General features: G+C 40.4%; 1 protein-coding gene across 2 annotated transcripts in view; it reads left to right on the forward strand.

The window, feature by feature from the left end:
• Positions 1-25,215, forward strand: part of PANK1 (pantothenate kinase 1) — a 43,413-nt gene extending 18,198 nt beyond the window's left edge. For both annotated transcript variants that reach the window (XM_081956479.1, XM_081956480.1), the window contains exons 2-7: positions 1,908-2,260; positions 7,161-7,414; positions 8,076-8,252; positions 10,244-10,367; positions 15,251-15,376; positions 16,955-25,215. In XM_081956479.1, the coding sequence (XP_081812605.1) occupies positions 1,908-2,260; positions 7,161-7,414; positions 8,076-8,252; positions 10,244-10,367; positions 15,251-15,376; positions 16,955-17,014 (1,094 nt within the window). In that variant the 3' untranslated portion in view covers positions 17,015-25,215. The remainder of the gene's footprint in view (positions 1-1,907; positions 2,261-7,160; positions 7,415-8,075; positions 8,253-10,243; positions 10,368-15,250; positions 15,377-16,954) is intronic.
• Positions 25,216-25,610: the final 395 nt, after the last annotated feature.

Raw genomic sequence — 25,610 nt, forward strand, 5'->3', positions numbered from 1 at the left:
CACTAATTATATATAGTTATTGTGTAAGTGGAATGTACAATACTAATGCAAAAATATTTTGATAAGAGGCAGATATTTCCATGTGATTGAATGTGGAACCGTTACTGCATCCCCCTTCAACAGTTGTATTGGGGATGCCAAAACTAGAACAGGGACTATTTTGGGGCTGTTGTTTCCTAATGGACAGAGACTAGGAAAGAGATCACAGAAGTGTGGCTATCTTGTTCCTTTCCTTTCTTTTTCCTTTGTAATCATGCTTCAGTAATTTAACAAAAACAAAACAGAATAATTGGCATATTGTTGCTGTGTCAATATTTGCAGGAAGTTAGCAATAAGCTTTGGGATAAATATGTTATTTTATATTTGCATTGATCATTTCAACAAAAGTAGATTTAATTGAAGCAATGTGGTACTCCTTGAGCCCTGGCATCTTTAAAAGTTGAATAATGAATGGGCTATATTCCAAAACAGGCATATCTAGATGCTTTCTTGCCTGTAGCATCAAGCAAGAATCTTCTCTATGGCGAAATTCCATTAGGTTGTTGTTTTTGTTAATTTCAAGATTCAAAGAATTATTTAATTACCAAAAAGAAGTTATCATAATGCTCATGGACACTTGTTTTTTCAAACAGTAAATCCAATATTAATTTGTATTTTGGTTGTTGATGGTCATTGCATTATATTTTAATATAATAAAACAAAAGGAGAGATTCCTTTTTCAAGGAGTCTTTGGGAAGGAGCCTTTAATTAAAGTTTAGAAAAGAGAATTCTGAACTTTGCTGATATTGTTGCTGAAAATGTGGTGGGAAAAAGCAAGTTGTCACAGTAATATAAAAGAAAAAAAGGGGGGAAAACCCTTTCAGGCAGGCATCGGAAGGAGATAAAATAGGGTACCTTGAGGTCAAGAGAATGATTTCTGGCTGAACATATACACTGAATTACTTTATAAACAGTTGAATGAGTCTCTGTGCTAAATATGCATATCATAGGCTGATTCAATATGCACAGTTAATCATTTGACTTGGCTGATAACACTGTTATCACTGTTGTTGCTGTTAAAAGATGGAATAGGCTTTCCAGATATGCATTTGAAATTCCATAATTTCCAGTCCTTTGGAAGCATTATCTAGATGATAACAATCTAACAGGCTCCAACCTTTCTGGCTTGGCTGACCAGCAGGGGCAGTGGTGGTGGGAAGGGAGAGGGGATGGTTACATGCGCACACGCCCCAATGGCTCAGTTCTGAACAGGCTATGGCATGGCACCTGGCTGCTGCCTGGGGTTTGGGGACCCCTGATGTAGAGAATACTTGGTTGGGGAAGTTTGGTCTAGGCCAGGGGTCCCCAAACCCCAGTCCATTAACCGGTCCACAGCATGCCAGAAATCCATCTGCGCAAACAAGCAAAGTCCCAGCCACAGGATGTAGGCAGCACGTGAAATCCTGCCTCCTCAGAAAAACCTCTCTCCATGGAACCAATCCCAGGTGCCCAAAAGGATCTGGGCTGCTGGTCTAGGCCATCTTAGTAACTATATCTTTTGGCAATAATTTGGTGGTATAATAAAGGTCTACCCTGTTTCCCTGAAAATAAGACCTCCCCGGATAATAAGCTCAATTGGGCTTTTGAGCGCATGGGCTAAAATAAGCCCTCCCCTGAAAATAAGCCCTCCCCGAAAATATTGCAACACAGTAGCAGCCATGAGGTGACCACACTCGCTGTTTCTTGCACCTCAGAAATAATAAGACCTCCCTGAAAATAAGGCAAAGCGCTTTTTTCGGGGGGGGGGGGGTGTCAAAAGAAAATAAGACCCTGTCTTATTTTCGGGGAAACATAACTATTACAGTTAATATCTATAACTATTGTTTAAAGCGTTCCTGCAGTAACCTTTATTCCCTTCCTTCCTCTAGCATTCCCATGGTTTGGCATGGACATTGGTGGGACCCTTGTTAAACTGGTATACTTTGAACCAAAAGACATTACTGCTGAAGAAGAGCAGGAAGAAGTGGAAAACCTCAAAAGCATCAGGAAGTATCTAACTTCCAACACAGCCTACGGTAAAACAGGGATCCGAGATGTCCACCTGGAACTGAAAAACTTGACTATGTGCGGACGTAAAGGGAATCTCCATTTCATCCGTTTCCCGAGCTGTGCTATGCACAGGTTTATACAGATGGGCAGCGAAAAAAACTTTTCAAGCTTGCATACCACGCTTTGTGCCACTGGAGGTGGAGCCTACAAGTTTGAAGAAGATTTCCGAATGGTAGGTGAATTTACATTCTGTCTGAGTTCAGGAGCGTTCCTACTCCCTGTGGTAAAACGGCCAAATCAAATTCAGGAAAGTCGTCTTTATTTTTTTAATCACATCAAATCCACTTTTTAGCTTAAATGCATTCATTAAGAGGAACATTTTACTGTCAAGCCGGCCTCCCTCAGTAACCAAGAAGGAAACCACTTAACTCCATTTTTCAGAATTAAGAGTACTTTTATTGGTTATGAAAAGATAGCAGCTAAGCAAAGCAAGATCTGAGGCAAAAGCGCGCAAAATCATGCATATCAATATGTGACCCCCTCCCCCTGGTAACCCTCATCCCACTGTCCAATCTGTAAATCCTGTAGGTGTCATGTGAGTCCCATCTTCAAGGAGCATCATCAGGTAGGTATGTGGACGGTTGGCCTTGATCGACACCAAGCGCTAATCTCCAGCATGCTACAGTAATGGTGAGACCAAAACTCGCACTTTACAATCTCTCCTGTACTAAAGCTTCCCCTCCCAAATACCAGCCCCTCCCCCTCCTTGTTTCAATGGCAGCCAAAAGCAAACAGCGAAACAGAGGCTGACAATTCTCTAGTGGCATTAATACTGTAAGTAGGTATATTTGGCCCAGACTTCACAAATCTTAGATGGCAATGGGGCAGAAGGGTGCCATTTTGTCCTGTCAGCATTTGCGCCAGTGGTGGGTTTCTAGCCAGTTTACTACCAGTTCGTTGAGAGAGGGCATTTTGCATGCGCACTGCTCACTTCGGTCGTGTGCGCGCCCAACATACATTGCTGCACATGCGCAGTTTACTGAAAACTGTTCTGTGCGTACGCAGAAATATACCGGCGGTGGGAGAACCGGGAAACCGATTCTGGGGCATGGCAGGCCTGGATCGCTGCTGGTTCCAGTGACCCAGGCCACCAAATCACTACCAGTTCAGCTGAACCGGTCCAAACTGGTAGGCACCCACCACTGGTTTGTGCTATACTGAGACTTTAAAAAAGAAATTATTTGCATTGGAATTGTGGTAAACTTTGTCCCGCTAAACTCTACACAGCTATCAATCTTGCAAAAGTGCTGTTTGATAGCAGCCTGCATCCCATAAAGCAAAATTGGGAAACCTGTCATATGAATGGTAGGCCGTTTCCGGCTTTCTGATTCAGAAGTCACTTAGGAGAGCTTACAAACCTGAGCTACATTTTAAGAGTGGAGGTTTTTTTTATTATTATTATTTCCTTTACTTTTGGTTAGGTGGCTATGCTTTTTTCCCGCAGAAACTGAGCCTTATTAACCTGTGCCAAATGATTTGTCATGTCTATACAGGTAGTCCTGGACTTATGACCACAATGGAGCCCACAATTTCTGTTGTTAAGTGAGATATTTGTTAAGTGAGTTTTGCCCCATTTTACCACCTTTCTTGCCACGGTTCTTAATCACCGCAGGTGATAAATTAGTAATCCAGTAGTGAAATGAACGTGGAAAAGTCCTTTAACAAATGTTTCACTTAACAATAGAAATGTTGGACTCAATTGTGATCATAAGTCGAGGTCTACCTGTATTTGGGTATTTCTTATACTGGTAGTCCTCAATCACAATCGAGCCCAAAATATACTAGTTTATGACTAGTATACAACTATAGAATGTAATACAGGTAGTCTTCAATTGAGCCCAAATTTTACATTGTTAAGTGAAACATTTGTTTAGTGAGCTGTGCCCCATTTTACGATTTTTCTTGCCACAGTTGTTAAGTGAATCACCGCAGTTGGTAAATTAATGACATGGTTGTTAAGTGAACCTGGTTTCTCCCTGGAGCTTGCTTGTCAGAAGGTCGCAGAAGAGGGACCCTGAGACACTGCAACCGTCATAAACATGAGTCAGTCACCAAGCATCTGAATTTTGGATGCTGCAATGGTCGTACGTGTGAAAAACGGTCCTAAGGCACTCTTTTCGGTGACGTAACTGAACAGTCACTAAGTGAACTGTTGTAAGTCGAGGACTGCCTGTGTTTGCTTTCAGTGAGAAATCTCTGGTTCTCCAACTACTGAGTCCTGCATCTTAACGTTCTTCACCTCTGACCAGTAGCTTCACAACATTAATGTTGGGCTCAATTGTGGTTATACGTTGAGGACTACCAGTATAGGAAATACCCAAATACAGTTAGTCTTTGACTTATGACCAAAATTGAGCCCAACATTCATGTTGTGACGTGAAACGTTTGTTAAAAAAGTTTCCCCCCATTTTCTCATTCTGCCGTCTCATGATTGTCAATGAGATTCCTTGAAACAGGGAATGAAAAGATACAGTGAGAACTCCATAGTTGTGTGCCTTTTGTTGAGTATGCTAACAGCTTACACCAATGATGGCGAAATGGCGAACATTTTCGGCACCAAGTGCCCAAACCGGAACGCACGTGCAATGTGTGCGCACCAGAGTGCTGGAAACCTGAAGACCAGCTGGCCAATGCACACATGCACCAGCCAGCTGGACTTTGGGTTTCTGGCACGTGCGCTGACCAGCTGGTCTTTGGGTTTCTGGCACATGCATCGGCCAGCTGGTCTTTGGGTTTCTGGCACATGCACTGGCCACGTGGTCTTTGGGTTTCTGGCACATGCACCAGCCAGCTGGCCTTTGGGTTTCTGGCATGTGCATCGGCCAGCTGGTCTTCTGGAACACCAGAAACCTGAAGATCAGCTGGCCGGTGTGTGCATGCCTGTTTTTTGGCAGTTTTCAAGCCTTTTTCTGGGCCTTTTTCAGGCCATTTTGGGCCCCAAAACAGCCAGGAAAACAGCTCAAAAAACGGCTCCCAAATTGTCTAAAATGGCCCAGAAAACGGCCCCACAACAGCCTATTTTATGGCCAGTGTTGGCTGTTTTTTTGGGCCATTTTCCAGCGCTCTAACTCCCTCAAAAACCAGCTGGTGACGGCGTGCATGCCCACAGAAAAGGCTATGTGTGCCACCTCTGGCATGCGTACCATAGGTTTGCCATCACAGGCTTACACAATATTCAGCGTGCTTCTCATACTGGCTGTTTGGCTTGAAGGATAAGGTGAGGCAAGGCAGGTAAGGTGAGAGGTGTATACAGTATATCTTTTGGGGTGGGGTGTAGCCTGGGGAATAGGTAACACAATCACACACACACACCTCCGCCCCGCATTGCTGGGTTTCATGCTTCAGGCATTCACAGACAGCCTTGTTTGAAATGGAATCGCTTAAATCTATCAACACCTTTATTAATCGGCTACGAAAGCTCTAGCCATGGGTTCCAAATTGTACATAATTCATGACTGGTAACGGATAGAGCCCTCAACAGCAGGGAAGGTAATAAGAGATGTGTAACCGAAGCCACGTAAAGAGCTTTTTTTTTTTAATCTTTTGCTGATTCAATTATGTAGTCATTTGTATTATGCCTATAGGTAATCCTCAACTTACGACCCCATTCGAGCTCCAAATTTCTGTTGTTAAGTGAGACATTTGTTAATTGAATTTTGCTTCCCTTTTTACGAACTTTCCCAGGTCCGTGGTTTAAGTGAATCACTGCAGTTAATAAGTCAATAAGTCAACCTGGCTTCCCCATTGACTTGGCTTGTCAGAAGGTCACAAAAGAGGATCACGTGACCTCGGGACACAGCAACGGTCATAAATATGAACTAGTTGCTAAGCATCTGAATTTTGATCCCATGATCATGGGGATGCTGGAAAGTAGTGAAACTCTGAAAAACGGTCATACTCTACTGTTTTTAGTGCTGTTGTAACTTTGACCCATTGACCTGATATTGAATTTAGCATATAAATTAGAATTAGAAACTTTTTTTTCGATTTTACAGCCCTTAAAAAATAATAATCAAAATTTTTTTGGGAAAAAAAAAAGGTTTCATTTCATGAAATCACCCTGGAGCTTCCTGAAATGTTGTTAGTTGTAGTTACGTTGAAAATAAATGGTTATGAAACAGCGAATTACAAAATTTGGTTAGGTTTTCACATTTAACAGACTGCTGGTGTGAACAACATCTGCATGTTGCAACTGTGTGTTTCTAAGAATTATAAATGATTTGAGGATTTTTCTACACTACACACTTTTTAAAAAAAAATCTCATCACTACTTGCAAAACATGACGTGCATTTTTAAAAAAATGATTGATCAGAGTTAAAACACGAAAAAGAGGAACAGTAGTGTAGCCTTTATTGTCATTGTACAAAATAAATAACAGCAAAATTGGTACAGGTAGTCCTTACAACAGTTCATTTAGTGACTGAAATTACAACAGCAAGTGACCATTTTTCACACTTGTGACTGTTGCAGCGTCTCCATGGGATTTACATTCAGATGGTTGACAACTGATTCATATTTACGACAGTTGCAGTGCCCCAAGGTCATGTGACCATTTTTGGGTGACTTTCTGACAAGCCAGGTCAATGGGGAAACCAGATTCACTTAACAACTATGTTATAAATTTAAGAACTTCAGCGATTCACTTAACAAATATGGCAAGAAAAGGCACAGAATGGGACAAAACTCACTTCACAAAATTTCCGTTAACAACATACATTCTGGGCTCAATTGTGATTATAAGTCGAGGACTGCCTTTATAATCCTCCTTTCAAAACATCTTCGATTTTTTTGTTCTACTGTGACCTGAATAGTGAGACCTCGTCAAAAAAGTAATAAATAAACCTTTTCTCCTAATTCTCAGAAACATAACACAACCAGGTAAACACATGTGTCGTCAGGCAGACAGCATACTTGGCTTGACACTTCCTGTGTAAATAATTATTTAATACTCAGGGTGTTGATCTATTGGGTAATTCAAATAGTACAAAGTCTTCAACCCTGTTATGTTTTTGACTTTCTGCGGATTTTTCTGCTGCGTCAACGAATGTTCATTTATTAACTTCTCTTCCAGATTGCTGACCTCCAGCTTCATAAGCTAGATGAGTTGGACTGCCTGATTCAAGGTCTTCTCTATGTGGATTCTGTCGGCTTCAATGGGCAGCCGGAATGCTATTATTTTGAAAACCCCTCATCCCCTGAGCGGTGTCAGAAAAAGCCTTACTGCCTCGCTAACCCCTTTCCTATGTTGCTAGTTAACATAGGCTCCGGAGTCAGCATCTTAGCAGTCTATTCCAAAGACAACTATAAGAGAGTTACAGGGACCAGGTGAATATGCTATCTTCCCAAAAGAACTTTTTTTCCTGACGAAATAACTCTCAGCTCATTCTTGGGCTGGGAATTGGGATCCCCACCACACAGTAGCTGAATCTAAGATTTGCATTTTGGGTGTGGCATTGGCGCAATGAGCAACACTATTCATATTTATTATTTTAGATTGAAAAGTTCTGCTGTGAATTATAAAGGGATTAGAGCTTCCTGTGCGATCTGAACTTCAAGCTGAGGCATGGGGATGGAAGAAGAAAAAATATAAAACCCAATTTTGATTAGTTTTGAAATAGGAAGTATCCCACCTTTTAATGGTTCTGCAAAAGAAATTGTCAGCTTGCTTTGCTTTTTCCCATCTAATGCTAATCTAGTCTGGTGTTTTTTAGATGTTCCAGATTATGATACCTACAATCTTGTCCATAGGAAATGCTGATCAAACTGACAGCAGTTGGTCCAAACTAGAGATCAAAATCACTGCTCTGGGTTTAATTGTATGCCTACAATAGGCTGTTTTCACTTCTTTAAATTTAAGGAGTAGGGCTCCCTCCCAAAATGTATAACATTTGGTTATCTCCTTCCGCCTGAAGGATTGTTGGACTGATAGGAACAGACAAACCCAAATTCTTGTTAAGCATATGAAATGATATTTTTTGCTTTCTAGTCTCGGTGGTGGTACATTCCTGGGTCTGTGTTGTTTGCTGACTGGCTGTGAGACCTTTGAAGAAGCTCTAGAAATGGCAGCTAAAGGAGACAGCACCAATGTTGATAAGCTGGTGAAGGATATTTATGGAGGAGATTATGAACGGTTTGGTCTTCAAGGATCTGCTGTTGCATCAAGGTACGCATGGACAAATCACAACGCAAATCCTGTGCCTTCTATTTATACTTGTATTATTCAACAATAGCATATTGCTTCATGCTAATCTAACTACCATCCCCATCCATTCCATGTTAGTCAGCTGTAGCAATGACAATCAGCTGTTATTGTCCTGTTAACAGGGACAGGAAGTGTTTTGCAGCCTAATGGCTACACTCCTTTGTTACAGCAGTGAGTGGTTTGACACTGAAGGTTGCAGTGAATAATAAGAGGATGACAAAGTGGGTCAGGCCACACGGAGAGGGAAGATGGGGTTTTGTGGATTGGGGGATAATTTCTCAATGCTTCAATTGCATTTTGTGCATTCTAAACCTCCAGTAAAATGCTAGATTTTTGCAGCATGCTCTAGAAGTCACAAGCAACCATTTTAAAGTTCTAGATCAGGGGTGCAATCCAAACTGGATCACGTCGTGGGCCAGATCGTGATGTAGCATGACTTTTTTGCCTTTGCGGAGCCGAGGTAGCCGTGGCCTCCGTGGGCTGTATCCTGCCTGTGCGCTGCTAGTTTGACAGGCCGGCCCTAGATGGTCTACAGTGAATTAACTTCTCTCATCAGGATTGATAAATATAAAATGAAATATAATGGGTTTTCACATTGTAAAATGAAATCAGAAAATCAACCAGCATCCTGAAAATACCTAGTAAATTGTATTATGCACAATTCAATTTATCACTGCTGTTGCTCAAATTAATTGCCAAACTGCAAGAATGTTTTACTGTAGGCCTGGCACACCCACTTTCCAGATTTATTTATTTATCACGCCCTCTACAGCTGAATCATGATTACTGTTTTGTGATTGAGGAACCCAGTCTGTGTGCAGTAAACCCAACATAGTTTAACTTTATTTGAGAGGACTGGAATAAACAGACTTCCCCCACATTTGTTCATAAGAATGTAAAAAATATGCTGGATCAGAGCCAAGGCTCACCAGTACAATGGCTCTGTTGGTTTTATAAGAATAAAAGCAAGATAATTGTGACCAAGGGCTACATCCAGTGGTGGGATTCAGCCAGTTCGCACCTATTCGGGAGAACCGATTGTTAACTTTGTAAGCAGTTTGGAGAACCCGTGGTTGGAAGAAATCTTATTTTGTTTCTTTCCACTTTACAGGGCTAATCCTGTAAGGAAGGCAGGAAGGAAACATTCTGGTGTTGTTTCTAGCCTAATCTTTATTGTCCTGATTACAGAAACTGCCTCTCCAGTTAACCCTTATTACATTGTAATAGCTAAGGCAAAGCACCCATATGATGTGAGTGACGTTGACCACGCCCACATGGTCACATGACCACCAAGCCACACCTACCCACCTGGTCATTAGGGCCTAGAACTGGTTGTTAAAATTATTTGAATCCCACCACTGGCTACATCCTACAAGAGTTAATCCAATTCCCTTTAGAAATCAGTCAGATTAGTGGCCAACATTGTATCTTGCAATATTACATTTCAAAACTTGACAATGCACCGTGTAAAGTAATATTTTTAAAAAATCGAGACCTGGATGGCCCCAAGTTCTGTATTCTGGGAATTTTTACCATGTTACTTTCTTTCTGTCTTGGTCCTCTGTGGAATAACTTTTTTTTTCTTAAACTTAAACCGTGTTGTAAGCATTCCTTATTTTATGCTCTTTAAATCCTAGATCCTTTTGACTTTTCTGTATTCTCAATTGTTTTACAATATCCTTCTCTGAGAACACTAGAAGGTTAGCGAGCCAGAAAAAGCAATATTAAGTCTTTTGTGATAACTTATATGCTTGATAAAGTTATATTTAACAATAGGATTAGCTATAATTGGAATTGATTAGTTCTCTACATTTGTATGTGAGTGTGTGTTTTGCTTCCTTGGATGAATGACTCTGTATATCCCAGACAAATTCTTTAAAACATATTTTTAGAAACCTTGGCCTTTCTGAAAAAATATAAGAAAGATCACATCCTCTAGTATTATCACACAGTTTCGGCAACATGATGAGCAAAGAAAAGCGAGAGACAATCAGCAAAGAGGATCTGGCAAGAGCAACGTTAGTCACCATCACCAATAACATTGGCTCCATTGCTCGGATGTGCGCCTTGAATGAGGTGAGATCATTTTAATAGCAAGCTATTTTTGGGTTACTAAGAGGAGTGGGATTTTTGGCTTATATACCTTCTCCTACCAATGAAAATAGTGAACAATCCTTTAAAGCAGAGGTTTCCAACCTTGGCAACTTTAAGGCTTGTGGACTTCATCTCCCAGAATTCCTCAGCCAGCATATCTGGCTGAGGAATTATGAGAGTTGAAGTTCAGAAGTTTCCAAGGCTGGATACCCCTACTTTAAAGCGTGTTATTCCATGATATGAACTGGCTCTACTATTTTTCTTTTTAAAAAAAAGACGAATATAATTTTATAAATTCTTCGCTAAGTTGTTAAGAACTTCACCTAAGTGGAATGATCACTATTCCTGAGACTTCTAATTCTTTGAGCCTGTAAGTGGGATTCTGTGTTTGCTCAAGATTTACTTTTCAGATATGCTGTTTAATTTGAAGCCTCTAGGGCACAAACTCGCCGTGTGACGTTGCCGTCACGTGATGTTTCGCGACGTTTTTCCCATTCGCAAAGCTGCGGTGGGTGTGGTCTGCATGTGACGTATCCGGCCTGCCGGCAGCCAGTTACACACCCCTGCTCCAGTATTTACACTGAAAGAATGTGAACCCCATTAACTTAACTTAATGGTACTGTTGGGTGGTTATTGAGGCAGCCTATTCAGTATGCTTTGCATATGTTGTTTGGTCCGATGGTCTGTCTTGGTTCCAATCTACGTTTTGAAAACTTTGTTTTTAGTGGCACTGCCATAACAACAATTAGCAAGAGCTATCTACCTTTCAATGTGTATGTTTGCCATAGCAGAGAAAACTACACAATCTTGTAAAGTTAAAGCCATAAGAATGCCTGTTTATACACGTGATTTGATCAGGACTATATCAGAGTATTGTGAAGGTACGTCAGTTGTTGGGAACCGTCGTCATCTGAGGCTGCTTTCCATCCTACCAAGTCCTCAGACCTTGCTTAAAACAGGTTTCGCCTGCTCCTGGGGCCTAGAAGGCTTTTGTCCCCGGGAGTCTGATGGTATCTGCAGGAGAGAAGAAATTGGAGCCTGGTTTCCTCCTCGGAGATATCACTAGCATCTGTTATGAGCGTGACATCGTTGCTAGGATGTTGAACGTGGATGCGGGGGCTTCAGCTATAAAGGCCAACAAATCTTCAAGCAAATTGGCCTTGGCATAACCTATCCCAGACAGTGGCTGCTAAGCTAAGATAGACGCTGTGTATAATGACAATACTTATCTTACTGCCCACTGGTAAAACCTGGCAGCATGCAGGTTCAATATATGTTGGCAATATATTGCCTCTCTATGCCATGTTTCAGGTCAAAGATAGTTAAGAAAGTATACGACACGAGGAAGACACTGGCATACTGTCAAATAGTTCAATGGTTGAGTAGGTTAGGTGAAATGCAGGTGTAAGATGTTAGGGTATCAAAGCGAGGGCCTGTTTCAGTTGCTTCTATGTATTGGTGACCATAAGCGTTTAATATTCCTGAATATTTTACATAGGAATATCAGTGGAAGCCTCTGCAATAATAAGTGGTCCCGAACTTCCTCTTTGCTTTCAGCTTCTTTACAGTGTTGCCTTGTGGCATGGAGTTCAAGCAGCATTGTACAGGGCTATCAAAGCATAGAGAGTTAACTGCAATAGCAACACAGCTTGATAAACATAAAGAGACCTAGGGAGAACTCTTACCACGACCTCTTTAGCTTTGAAAGAGGAGTATTGTTAATGAAGGCTTGCGAGAACATATGTGAATGGGATTCTTTATATTTCAAATAAATTATACATTTGCGTTACTATCTAATTTCTGTTCCAGAAGCAGAAATTGGCTGCAATTTTTAGATAGGTGTTCCAGTGATGTGTGAATCCCAGCACATGTTTGCAAAAGTCTGGAATTCAGGAGATTTCTGCTCGTTTAATACAGTCTTTTGAATTCTGGCCTTTTGAGTTGTGGTCTAACAATTTGCAGCTGCTTGCCTAATAATCCATGAGCAAGTTTAACATAATACTCACATTGGCAAATCGGGAGCCTTTTCAAAGAATAGTTTCTGGTTTTGTAGGGCAGATGGAATTTTGCTGATTTTGCAGTTGTGGCGGACGGTAGCTTGTTCTTATGGCGATCTGTGATTGATTTGATTTGGTGGTTAAAGTGAGACTGTATAAAATAACTGGGGAGAAGTGCAAATGACCACATGGCTTGAGCACTGATTTTCCCAAAATATTGGGAGAAATCTAAATTAAGCTTATGCCTTACAGTACATAGTTGGAGTCCATAACTGTGAAAATTGTGAGAACCTGTCTATGCAGCATCTTAATCCCATAGTTACTTCAGTTCAAGAAACTTCAACTGTGGTCTGAACTCAAAGGCACGTTTCGGTTGTTTTTCTAGTGCATCCAAAAAATGAATCCACCTAGTAATAGCTCATTAGACCAAAAATGGTGACCGGTTTCTTAATTTGTAGTATTAAAATGTCCAGAAATATTAGTAGTAACTTTCTTATTTTTTAAAAAAATCTGAAACAGTATTTTTTCTGTTTTTATAGTAATTAAAAATTTAAACCAAGACTAAATTAAACCGGATCACAGAGGACCCCCTTGGTTGACAAGAAAGACAAGCTTAAAATATGCATGATTAATGCTAAGGTTTGTCATGTTAGCACCTCCAACATTTCAGAGCAAAAATAACTTGCAGTAATGACTAAAAGGAGCTGATGCTTGTTTAGCTACAAGCTTGAATGATAATTAATTTTTCCTTCTTTAAAGGTGAAAAAATATTATCAAAATAAGGATTTCATTGCGGTTGGTAGGGAATTATTCTTTCAAATGTTGGTGAATTTCAAAATAGCTTATTATAGGGGCAGAAGCGAATAAGGATATTTTTGATGAGCAAAATACACAAAGAGTAAATAGTGATGATCCCAAAAGGTGCTTTTTCAAAAGGCAACTGGACTTTGTTTTTTCTTGAAGACATTTCACTTCTCATCCAAGAAGCTTCTTCAGTTCTGACTAAATGGTGCAGGGTGGAAGGATTTATTTTCCTTACAATCATCTGGTCGCTAGTGCTCTTTCTGAGAGCTGTTGAGGCCACTTGGAGGTTTATCTGTGCCCTCGGCGTCACCAGAATAGTGCAAATGGATGTGGAACCTTCTTGGAACTGCTGAAAAGACTGTGTTGTAAACAGGAGAGAGGTGGTGTAATATCCCTAACCCTCTATTGAGAGAAGAGTGTTCAGTCTTAATGTAGATGGCCTCTTTGACTCCTTTTTCAAACCAGTGGTCCTCTCTGTCCAGAAAGTGGAACTTTGCTGTCTTTTTTTCCCCTTTGGTTTTTACAGTACAAATTCATATCCTTGCCATAGGCAGCGATGGAATTAATTTCTAGGCAGTCTTTTCTAACCTGTGCCCCTTTCAGAATTCCTCAATTCTTATGGTCAATTGCAGAGAATATGGAGAATTGGAAGTGTTAATATCTGGAAGGCACATAGAGAGAGAGAGGAAGGCTGTCGTAGGGTTTTGTGGGGTGGTGGTAGCATATTGAAATTCTAGTAAATACCTGGATGCTCCTTTCCTTCTTTACTGTCAGACATTTTCTGGCCGTTTCAGCAATTAGCATCACTGCCAGCAACAAAATTAACTTTAATCTTCCACGATGAGAACAAAATTGTCTCTAGGCAGTTTCAGTGAATTGCACAAAGGCTGTGGCTTGGTAAACTCAGACTTCCACATGGTATTTATAACATTTCTTTAATACTTGGGGAAATGCATCACTTCAGTGCTTTAGCTGTCAGGTGCAAGAAACAGAAAGACACAGCAAACAGACCAGAGAAGTATATTTATTGCTACTTGCCTATTTACAAGAATCTCACCAGACTAAATGCCTTCTCATGGAAACAACTAGATAAGGACCCAAGGGATTTGGGGGAGAAGAAGTCATATCCTCTTTACTGACTCCCCCCTTCATGGAGACCAGACTCCCCAGACTCTTAACTCCTCCTCCCATTTCAGCTGCAGATTCTACTACATCAGCACAGATATGCCTAAAAAATAGTTGTTTTGTTTTATTTGTTTGTTCTAGACCAGTGATGGCGAACCTTTTCGGTACCGATTGCCCAAACCGGAACGCACGTGCCAGAATGCTGGAAACCTGAAGAAACCAGCTGGTCTTTGGGCTTCCGGCACTCCGGCATGTGTTAAGACCAGAAGAGCAGTTGGCAACGCCGCACGTGCCCACAGAGAGAGCTCTGTGTGCCACCTCTGGCACGCGTGCCATGGGTTTGCCATCGCGGTTCTAGACAAATAAAGCTTTCTCTAGAATGCACGAAATTACATATTATTTAGATGACCCACTATATTTGGGGACGAAAATTAAGTGCCTGCTGGATATACGTGGCCAGAATCCTTTCCAGAGAACCTATAAAAGAACATTTATCAATGAAAAAATAGTCAGCCCATGTATGGTTATATAGAAAGAAGTGCAGTTAGGCCTGAATAATTTATCTTTCCAGTTCATTAACATGCTAGAGATTATTCTCATAATCTATAGAGATGGCTATTAAAAATATGTAAGATTATGTGATAGTAAACAAATAATGTGTCAGTGAATAGAACGAGTCTTCAATAAACTTGAAAAAGCAAAATATTGTAACCGTATATATTTCTTTTCCCTGTTGGTCGGTTTGCAGAAAAATGTTATTTAGGATTGATTGTGTTATATAACTAAGTTCATCCATTTTGGATTGTCCGCCTAAGGTCTTATTGTCCAAAATATCAATAATGCAACATTAAGCACTGTTGAACATTTTGCACTGTAGAAGGTTGGAGATAAGAGCCTTTTAATTGCACAAAGTTCACTTGTTTTACTTAAATTTTACAGAATATTGATCGAGTGGTGTTTGTAGGCAACTTCCTGAGAATCAACACAGTTGCTATGAAGGTGCTAGCCTATGCCATGGACTATTGGTCAAAGGGACAACTCAAAGCTCTCTTTTTGGAACATGAGGTAAAAACCATTTTTAAAAGAAAGCATTATATTTGTTAATGTGGTAATGAATTTATTTATTTATGAAGTTTCACTGCAAGGCGACTCTGGGCGGCTTACAACATCAATTAATTCCTGTCATAGCTATCATTATTGGTAATGTTCACTCTAAATCAGAGGTGGGGAACAATGGCCTCTTTATGACTTGTGGACTTCAATTGAGTTGAAGTCCATAAGTCATAAAAGGGCCATAGTACCCCACCTCTGCTCTAAATCATGAATGGGAAAACAAATTACTGTCTGTTGAATAAGGCAATATCTGCATAAAGGCATATGTTTTAGTAAAGTTGTGAGGGCATCTAGGAATATTAGACAAGAAAGAACATTAGGCTCCATCTCATTGGGTCCTTCTGCTGATGAAATAGTATTTGATCCAGCAGAGACTCTAGAAACAAACTCCTATCAGAAAGCAGTAAGGAGGCTGCAATTAATCTGCTTGTTTTCAAACAAGTCAATTTTCATTCTGTGGGACTTCTGAGTGGATGGGTAGGATTGCATTGCTAATTTTCTACCTTCCCTTTGTTTAAAAGTGTAAGCCGCCCAGAGTTACATTGACGTAAGATGGGTGGCCAACAAATTTCAGAAATAAATTGGTAACTGAATTCTATTCGAAGTCCTTACCAGAGTAATTATTGATATATCCTGTAGCGTAGAGATAGCAGCAGCTTGTTTGTACTAGAGCTGTGCAGAATCATGCACAGATGACATTGTGTAGCCGTCTTGGCAGAAGTGTGTTTTGTGCAAGCTCAGTGTGGAACGGCCTTGCTAAGCCCTTGAGGGGATGCACTGTTTTGATACTGAGCTCCTCAGCAGACCCACAGAATGACCTTCTGAATGATTTTGCACAGCCCTAGGTTATATGAGGAATTTTAGCTTTACCACCCACTTTTTTTCCCCCCTGCTTGAATTATTCTGGAGAAGATTATCTTTTGCTACATGTTAAACTTGGGAACAAACTTGTGTTGCTGTTTCAGGTTGAGTGTGTAATGTCACCGGCAGTAAATCCCCCCCCAAAAAAATACGAGTACTGAAATCTTTTAATGAATCAACTGAGATTTTGATTAAAAATAAGAGGTGATTTTTTAAAAAGAATAACGCCTTTGGGTTCTGTATACCTGTTTGTCACATCGAATATTTACTAAGTAGTTGGAATCTCAGAGGTGGTATTCAACTGGTTCGGACCGGTTCACCGGAACCAGTAGTGGAAATCGCGGGTGAATGGCTCTATGCCATCCTTTTAAAGCACGTTTTCAAGCCAAAGTGCATGTGTAGAAGGCTGAGCTCATGCACGGACGGGGCGCATGCGAGCAAAGCTCACATGCGCATGCTCATATTTGCAAACCAGTAGGGAAAGTAAGTGAATACCACCCCTGACCTGGATGCATACAAATTAGCTAATGCTAATACTTTTCTCTGTGATTTTCTGCATTTTCTTTTATCGCCTTTAAAATAATACTCCCAATATTAAATTTGTTAAATATTGCAATAATTTAGTTTGGATTTGTTTTTGCTAACTCCTCCTTTTCAATCATTTTGAAGGGTTACTTTGGTGCTGTGGGGGCTTTTCTAGAACTGCTCAAAATGACTGATGATCAATGAGGAAGCTTCTAGAAGGTGACAGAGCCGTGAAAGCTGCTTGAAGGATGACAGCTGCTAGGAAGATGGGAAAGAAGCCGCCATGATGGCTGTTCTACCTGCTGGATTTGTAAATACTGTAATAATTTAAACTTATTTTAGCTGATCTTTTAAATTTAGGGATGGACGCTAACGTCAGACTTTGTACCTGGCATTTTTATGGGGATACAACATTTTAAAGATAAATGAAATGTGCGATGTGGCCAATTTTTATGGATTGTGTCTAAAAAATAGGCACCGAGTAGAAAAAGGACCTAAATTATAAGACACTGGTATTATTATTATTGTTGTTATTTTCTTCTGGGGTTTACTGATCTAGTGTGATAATGATTCGTTTAGTAATCGCTCTAGGAGATTTTTTTTAAATCTTTCATGACGTTTCATGATCGCTGTTGGTTTCAAATGAAACTGCAAAGCTGGCATTTAGTGTGAACACTAAAATAATGAATCTTGCTGCCTTCATTCTATTAAACTATGTTCATCTCCTTCATAAAGTAACTACCTTTGTTTAGCTGTTCATGTCAGCAGTAGTAAATCGTACTTTTAGATGTGTCATCAAATCTACTGAAAAGAAAGAGGATACCTCAATTTTTCTTAGTTATAACTTACATCTTGTGAAAAGTCATCTATTCAGTACTTATTCACTGTAGCTTGAAAATCCTTATTTCTGGTTCTCTTAGCCGAACATATGTGATTATTGAATAAAAGAAAGGTCAGAGTTGTCTGGAAGGGCAATAAATGACACGTGTGTGATGAAATCACACAAATTATGCAACTTATGCGAATGCATCATAATGTCATTGCATAAGCCCTTCATTGGTACAGCAACTTCATGACCTTTTGATGTCTTCCTTTTGATGTCATTGCAACTTGCAAAGGATGCTTCTGGATGTGGTCTTAAACATGTTGTGTCATTGAATGGTCTTTCTCCAGTGGATATAATACCCCTGGGATTGCAAATTCAAACTGCTGTCTCTGTAATTTTTTTTATTGCAAAAGAAAAAGAAAGAAAACAGTTGCTATCATATACTGTAACAATCCAGAAATAGACTTACTTCATCTTATTTGTGAGAGGTCAATTCTGAAGGACGGTAATTTTTATGGTAAATCAATACACATATTGAAAGACTTGTTATGCTACATTTTAATATATTTAAAATGTCAGACGTCATTTTTTTGTCCACTGTTAAAAAGCCACACTAAAGTTAGCCAATGATTGGTTGTATTAAAATTATAAACACAGTATTATTTACTGTATTAATCTCTATTTTTTGTTCTGCTATCACATTCTACAGGGGCCATTAAGGGAGAATATAGTTTTACTGAGTAAATATCCTCTAGTAAATTGGATTGTTTAGAACAGATATTTGATTTCTTTACCTTGAAACTTTCAATACGTTAAAATACATTCGCTTATCTGGCTGGAATAAAAGTACATTATTACTGTGATGATTTGTAGTGTATTTGTGGACTTAAGTAGAAAGAGTAATTATGCTTTTAAACATTTGTGTTGGAGAAATTCCTGAGAATTTTAGTGATATAGACAAGAAAACAAACAAAGCAATACAGAGTTTTCACTCAAGGCACAAATAACCAGGCTTCAAATTAAGCAAAGTGCATAGACTTAATTATAGGTAGTCCTCTACTGGACAATATTCATTTAGTGACTGTTTGAAATTACAATGGCACTGGAAAAAAAGTGATTTATGATAATTTCCCACACTTAATAACCACTGCAATTTCCCTGTGGTCATCTGATCAAAATTCAGACACTTGGTAACTGGCATGTATTTATGATGGTTGCAGTCTCCTGGGGTCATGTGATTACCTTTTGTTACTTGACAAGCGAAGGCAACGGGGAAACGAAAATTCACTTAATAGTCGTGTTACTAACTTAACAACTGCAGTGATTCACTTAATTATGGTAAGAATTGGTGGTTGTAAAATTGGCCAACACTCACTCAACCATTGTCTTAGCCACAAAACCTTTGGGCCCAATTGTGGTTGTAAGTCGAGGGCTATCTGTATAATGAGGATGGATACACCTTTGGAAAATCATCCTGGAGAAGATCTACCTATGCAGCCACTAAGAGTTAACATTGCTTTTTGTTTAATTTTATGAAGGATTATACTGAACAGATAAGATAAAAGCCTACTACAAAAGTACATTTTAAAAATGAAATATTTAGAAAGTGAAGAATCCCCTCCTAAACAAACAACAACAAAAAAAGCAGGGGAAAGAAAATTTAGGAAACTTCTCCCTTCACCTCTCAAAAGTATATTCAACATTAACTGCTTATTGCCGTCTCTTACAAGGCAACCAAATACTTCCATTCCATATCTCACCTCATTTTCTATAAATTCATCTCTAAGTCTTCAGCTTTTTATTAATCACCAAAGATCCAACAAGATTAAGAGTTAGCATTGCCTGATGGAAATTTATTAATTAATTGGCCTCTAGTGGCTACAGGTTTATCCCTTCATCCCCAATAAAGTAATGACATATGAGGAATTTAGGAGGCATACCTTCCCTGTTGTGGCTCATGCCCTCTGGATTTCCTCCAAGTTTCAGGCTGGCCTGATTCTGTAAGGCTTTAGATGATTTCTGAAAACGTCATTCTTCCTGCCCCCCGCAAGCTCTGAGATAAGTTACATCGGTATGCAATATTTGTTCAGTTCGGGCATGTTTGTTTCCGCCTGGGATCTATTGTGTTCATTTCTGTTAACCGTATTTGGGTATTGAAAATGTTTTTAATCTGCATTCTGCTCATTGGTAAATTTTGCATTGGGAAGCCTTACAAATGCAGTTTGTTTTATTTTTGCTTTAGCAATGTCATTTTCTCCAGAGAATATAAACACACACAATTCCCCCCCCCGCCCCCTCATTGTTAATCAGGGCCATTTTGACCACACACAAAATGATTTACTAGTTCTTAGTTTTGGCTGTCAGAGCTTCAGACAAATAGACGTTCGTAGTCGGCTCAGCGTTTTCATAAAATATTATGAACACACCTGTCTCTCTTAGGAAAAAAACACCTTAAGATCATTTTTATGACTTTGGCCAAAACATTATTTGGCAGAAGAAAATAGTTCCCCACAAGGATTAGGCCCCCACCCTGCTTCCAAATTGGGACAGTTGTGCAAGGCCTCAGACCAGAATCTCCTAGTAAGAAAGCTATGCATGTGTTTCATCAGTCAACTTCTATAGCCACCCTCCTCAGCACAAGATCTGGGGCAACATAAACTATATTGCCAAAAGTATTCACTCACCTGCCTTTACTCACATATGAACTTACTGTAAGTGACATCCCATTCCTAATCCATAGGGTTCAATATGACGTTGGTCCACCCCTTGCAGCTATAACAGCTTCAACTCTTCTGGGAAGGCTGTCCACAAGGTTTAGGAGTGTGTTTATGGGAATTTTTGACCATTCTTCCAGAAGCGCATTTGTGAGATCACACACTGATGTTGGATGAGTTTACGTGGCCTACCACTTCGTGGCTGAGTTGCTGTCGTTCCCAAACACTTCCCCATTCTTATAATACAGCTGACAGTTGACTGGAATATTTAGGAGCGAGGAAATTTCATGACTGGATTTGTTGCACAGGTGGCATCCTATCACAGTTCCACGCTAGAATTCACTGAGCTCCTGAGAGGACCCATTCTTTCACAAATGTTTGTAAAAACAGTCTGCATGCCTAGGTACTTGATTTTATACATCTGTGGCCATGGAAGTGATTGGAACACCTGATTCTGATTATTTGGATGGGTGAGCGAATACTTTTGGCAATATAGTGTATACTGTCCATCATGGAAAAATCAATAAAAGCTACGTAAAAAAAATATAAAAATTCAAGGAACAACACAGAACTGAAAAAGCTTTTTAGATGAGAAGCAAAATGTCTTCAAGGAAAAATAAAGTCCAGTTACCTTTTGAAAAAGCACCTTTGGGACAACCATGACCTGGATGACTGAGGATCTCCATACGATAAGATCCAATTCTTGGGGGACAGACGGACTCGGTCTCTAAGGCTTTTTGAGAGGCAGGCAGACTAGATTAATGGGATTGTGGAGGAGTAGGGAATGATATTCTACAGGGTAAAAGCAGCAAGAGAGACAGCAGAAAAGGTACACTCTGTTTGTGGTGAAAGGTCTTCTACAGCAGGAAGAGACATCCAGCTTATCCAGGCACTGGTGGGAAAATAGCAATAGCAACAGCAACAGCACTTAGATTTATCTACTGCTTCATAGTGTTTTACAGTCCTCTCTAAGCGGTTTACAAAGTAAGCATATTTCCCCCAACAATCTAGGTCCTCATTTTACCCACTTCAGAAGGATAGAAGGCTGCGTCAATGTTGAGCCTGGTGAGATTCGAACTGCCAAACTACTGGCAGCCAGTGATCAGCAGAAGTAGCCTGCAGTACTGCACTCTAACCACTGCACCACTGCAGCTCAGTAAAAAGGCTGAGAAGCTTCTCCGGAAGCCCATTTATATCCCAGCCAGGTATCCTGTATTCTTGCCTTCTTGAACTTTTAATTTCCATGGGCTCTTCTTATACTTTGACTTTTTGAAATGGGAAGAAAGCCATCTCCTCTCACAGAAGCCAACAACAGAAGACTTTCTAGCTCTCCCTCCAGAATTAGTGGGAGAGGTATCCCTGTGCTATAGAAAGAAAGATCTTCCATATAACTCCAGGATCCTGCTCTGTTAATAGCGCATGGAATAATAACTCAAGCAATATTACCCTCAAAAGATTTAAGAGCATTAATTAGCACATTCCATCTAATCTGTTCAGTAAACTAATTGAAATAGTAAAACCACCCCCAAGCCATAATCAGTGGCTTTTTCAGATTAATTGGATAATTAGAAAACAATGAAGCTCATTTATTAAACTCCACTTCGTGAATTATTTTATACGTTTAGATTTTTGTTATTTTCCATGCTCACTACTGCTAATCTTGGTAGCTGCATTCACTACTGTTATTTATTTCCAACTGCCAATTTTGCTGCTTTTGCTGAGTTAGCTGGGGGTGGACTTTCGATATTTGGTAGCAAAATGTGCTGCCAACCTTATTTTGATATTTACTTCTGAGCAGAGGCCCAATTTCCAGCTCCGCATCGATGATTATTACTGATACTGTTATTCTATGTGTGTCAAACTGGATTTCTTTGAGGGCCGGATCAGCATTTTAGTTGTCCTCTGCGGGCTGGCCGGGTGGGGGCGGGGGTAGACAAGACAGACGGCAGATGGGACGGACGCCCCATGCAGCACCCTGCCAGCCAAAATGGGATGCGGGGGGCCATGCATGCTGCTGTTCCCTGTTTTGGCTGGCAAGGTGCTGCAGGAGGCCAAACAGGCCAAAAATGGCATGCGGGATCCACATGCCCCCCACACCCGATTTTGATGGGCAGAATGCTGCAGGAGACCGTCCAGACTGAAAATGGGAAGGGCTGGGATGTGCACACCTCCCCTGTGCTGTTTTTGCTAGAAGCACTGTGGGCCGGTCCTTTGCTATTTCCAGGCTGGCCCCGTGGGCGAGATTTAGGACCCCGCAGGCTAGATCCGGCCCATGCAGGAGTTTGACACTCCTGCTTTATATATTCTGCAATATGGTTAATAGCATATGTTAAAGTGGATCATGGGTTGCTTTGGAATGGAAGGTTCTGGAAAACACAATGCAGGTCCAGGTCCACCTTACCTGAGCCTCCCAAGGCCTCCTCCACTCCTTGAGGCATCTTGTGCCCCTGAGAGTCCCCACCCCAATGGCCTGCTTCCCACCCCAATGCGTCTCACACCTTCCTCCCTACCCTGTCATCCATCAATCACTTAACTTTTATGGTGGATCTTCTGGAAGCAGCCACTCCATTACACTGCCATCCTACACAACGAAGGCTATGAATTGTGGCCACTTGGAAATGGTGCTCATTTCCAAGACAGAGATACTTGGCCCTTTCGAGGTTCTGTTGTAACCTCAAACAGTTGCTTAGCAAACAGTCGTAAGTCAACTACATTTTTTTTTTTTAATAAATGACTCAAGGTGGTGAACATACATTATACTGCAATTTGGGATGCTCACCGGAAGCAGAGGTTTTGTCTTCTGAGCTTTCAGACTCATGCTGGAGCCCATCCTCAGGGAAATTCTCTCTACCAGTATGTGTGCTTTGGCCTATTCTATGCACCATATTTATGCGGTGCCTTCCTATTGATTGATGGTGTATTGATGGCTAGCGATTGGCTGTTGTTTCCTTGTGCTGCCAAGTCCTCGGCTCTTAAGTACCTGATAAGCTGGAGGTAAATCAACTCTCCTGTTGACTGACAAGGGGCCCGTTTCCCAGGCTTCAGTCATTTCCCTGGCTATCTTTGTGCCTGCACGCCGAACAATCTTAATAGCTGCCAAATTGAATGTACATAATACTCCTTCTTCCTCTTACTTTTCCAATAACAACTACCCTGTGAGGTGAGTTGGGTTGAGAGAGACTGACTGCTCCAAAGTCACCATCAGGCTTTCATGTCTAAGGTAGGAATAGAACCCCCTGGTTTCTAGCCTGGTGCCTTAACCACTAGACTAAATCAGCCCTCTAATTATTAAAGCTATGCATAAAAGGGGTATTTGGCTTTGTGGGAGTTCAAAGCAAAAACATCCCTTCAAGCTACTTCCTTTGCTTCTTTAATTGAGAAATAGTGGTTTTTGTGTATTGTCATATGCCGTTCATCTCATGATTGTCCTGTCATTGATGAATTAGCTTATTTTTTTGTCATTACATATTCATTTGTTTGATAAAATGTTCTAGAAAGATTAAGAAGGGTTTCCATATTATACTTGTCATTACGGTATATCTATTAAAAATTTATTGTTTGATTATTATAAATTGACCAGCTAAATCAGAACCACCAGGTAAATTTTATGTTCCACATTTAAAAGTGATTTATATACACACACATATTTGGATTACTACAATACACACTACATGGGGCTTCCCTTGAAGACCAGCCAGAAGCAGCAACTACCATGTTTTCCCCAAAATAAGATCAGGTCTTATATTAATTTTTTGCTCCAAAAGATACGTTAGGGCTTATTTTCTGTGAAATACGGCCCTAAATGCATCTGCCTGGCTAACGATCTTAACGGGCTTAATTTTTTGAGTAGGGCTTATATTATGAGCATCCTGAAAAATCACGCTAGGGCTTATTTTCCAGTTGGGTATTATTTTAGGGTAGTCAGAATATAGCAGCATGAACAGGATTCACCCAAGTAACCACACTGTTGCGTGAGCTACATTTGCTTCTAGCTACTTTCTAATGGCAAGTTCAAGGTGCCTGGTTATCACCTTTAAAAGTCTTACATGGCATAGGGTAGTGATGTTGAATCTTTTAGGCACTGAGTGCCGAAAAGGGAGCCCACACATATGCGCACTCATCTGGGACACAACCTGGAAGAGGAGCTGCTCAAGGGGCATGCACATGCCAGAAAATGCACTTTTGGTTTCCAGCGAGCACATGTGCGCCAGCCATCTAGGCTTACGGTTACTGGCACACATGTACGAGAGATAATCAGTTAGCCAGCGTGCATGCTCAAGCTGCAAAACAAAAGACTAGCTCTTCCAGTTTCCGGCACTGCCGCAATGCATGAAGGCCAGCTGATCATCACACGTGCATGCGCACCAGAAACCCCGAAGAGGAATGGGCGATGCCGCATGTGCCAGGCAACATGGCTCCACATGCTACTTCGGGCATGTGTGCCGTAGGTTTGCCATCCCGGGCATAAGGCCAGGTTACTTGCAAGACTGCCTATCTATCTGTCCTACTTTATTATGTAGGGTGGGTATGTTTTATATCCCTTAAATGTTGCCATCTGATGGGACCTTGGACACCTGCCTTCTCAGTGGTCAACCTAGTAGTCTACCCTTTCAGCCTTCCAGAGGGCTGTGAATACTTGGTTTTCCCCCCAAGCATGGGACTAGATTGGGGGTTGAGTTGTGAGACTGTTTGGTCTGGTACCAGGGGGAAGGCTACCTTTGTTTTTAATTATGTTTTGTGGATTGTTCTGAGCTGTCCAGAATCATGGTATGAAGTAAAGAGCCATGTAATTCTTGTAAATGATTAAATAAATTTGATGAAATTGAAATCTTTTTCTGCTTTATGGATTAAAATTATTTTTCCTTCATGCTGTGTATTTAGTTTTGATGTTTATTGTCACATTAATAAAGAACTGTGCATATTTTTACAGAATTTCACTGGGAAACATCATTGTTCAAATTTTATTATATATCTCCTCTTAAAATGGGCGCACTTAAAACTTTGCATATACTCTTTAAACCTTAGAATTTAAAAGAGATTCATAATATCTTAAGGAATATTTGCTTTGCACACCCTGCAGACACTCTTTCAAGACATGAGAAAATATCCTAACAGCTTGGTTATTTCTTTGCAAAATAAAACTTATTTAGAAAATTACCGTATATAATATCATTATTTCACCTTTAAGATTTGTTAGAACGTTTTGGAGAAGGGGAGAAATTAAAGATAATTTTTAAGTATTTTATGCAGGGGGGAAAAT

Source organism: Natrix helvetica (genome assembly GCF_964273705.1).
Source record: "Natrix helvetica genome assembly, chromosome: 5".
In the NCBI taxonomy this organism is placed as follows: domain Eukaryota; kingdom Metazoa; phylum Chordata; class Lepidosauria; order Squamata; family Natricidae; genus Natrix; species Natrix helvetica.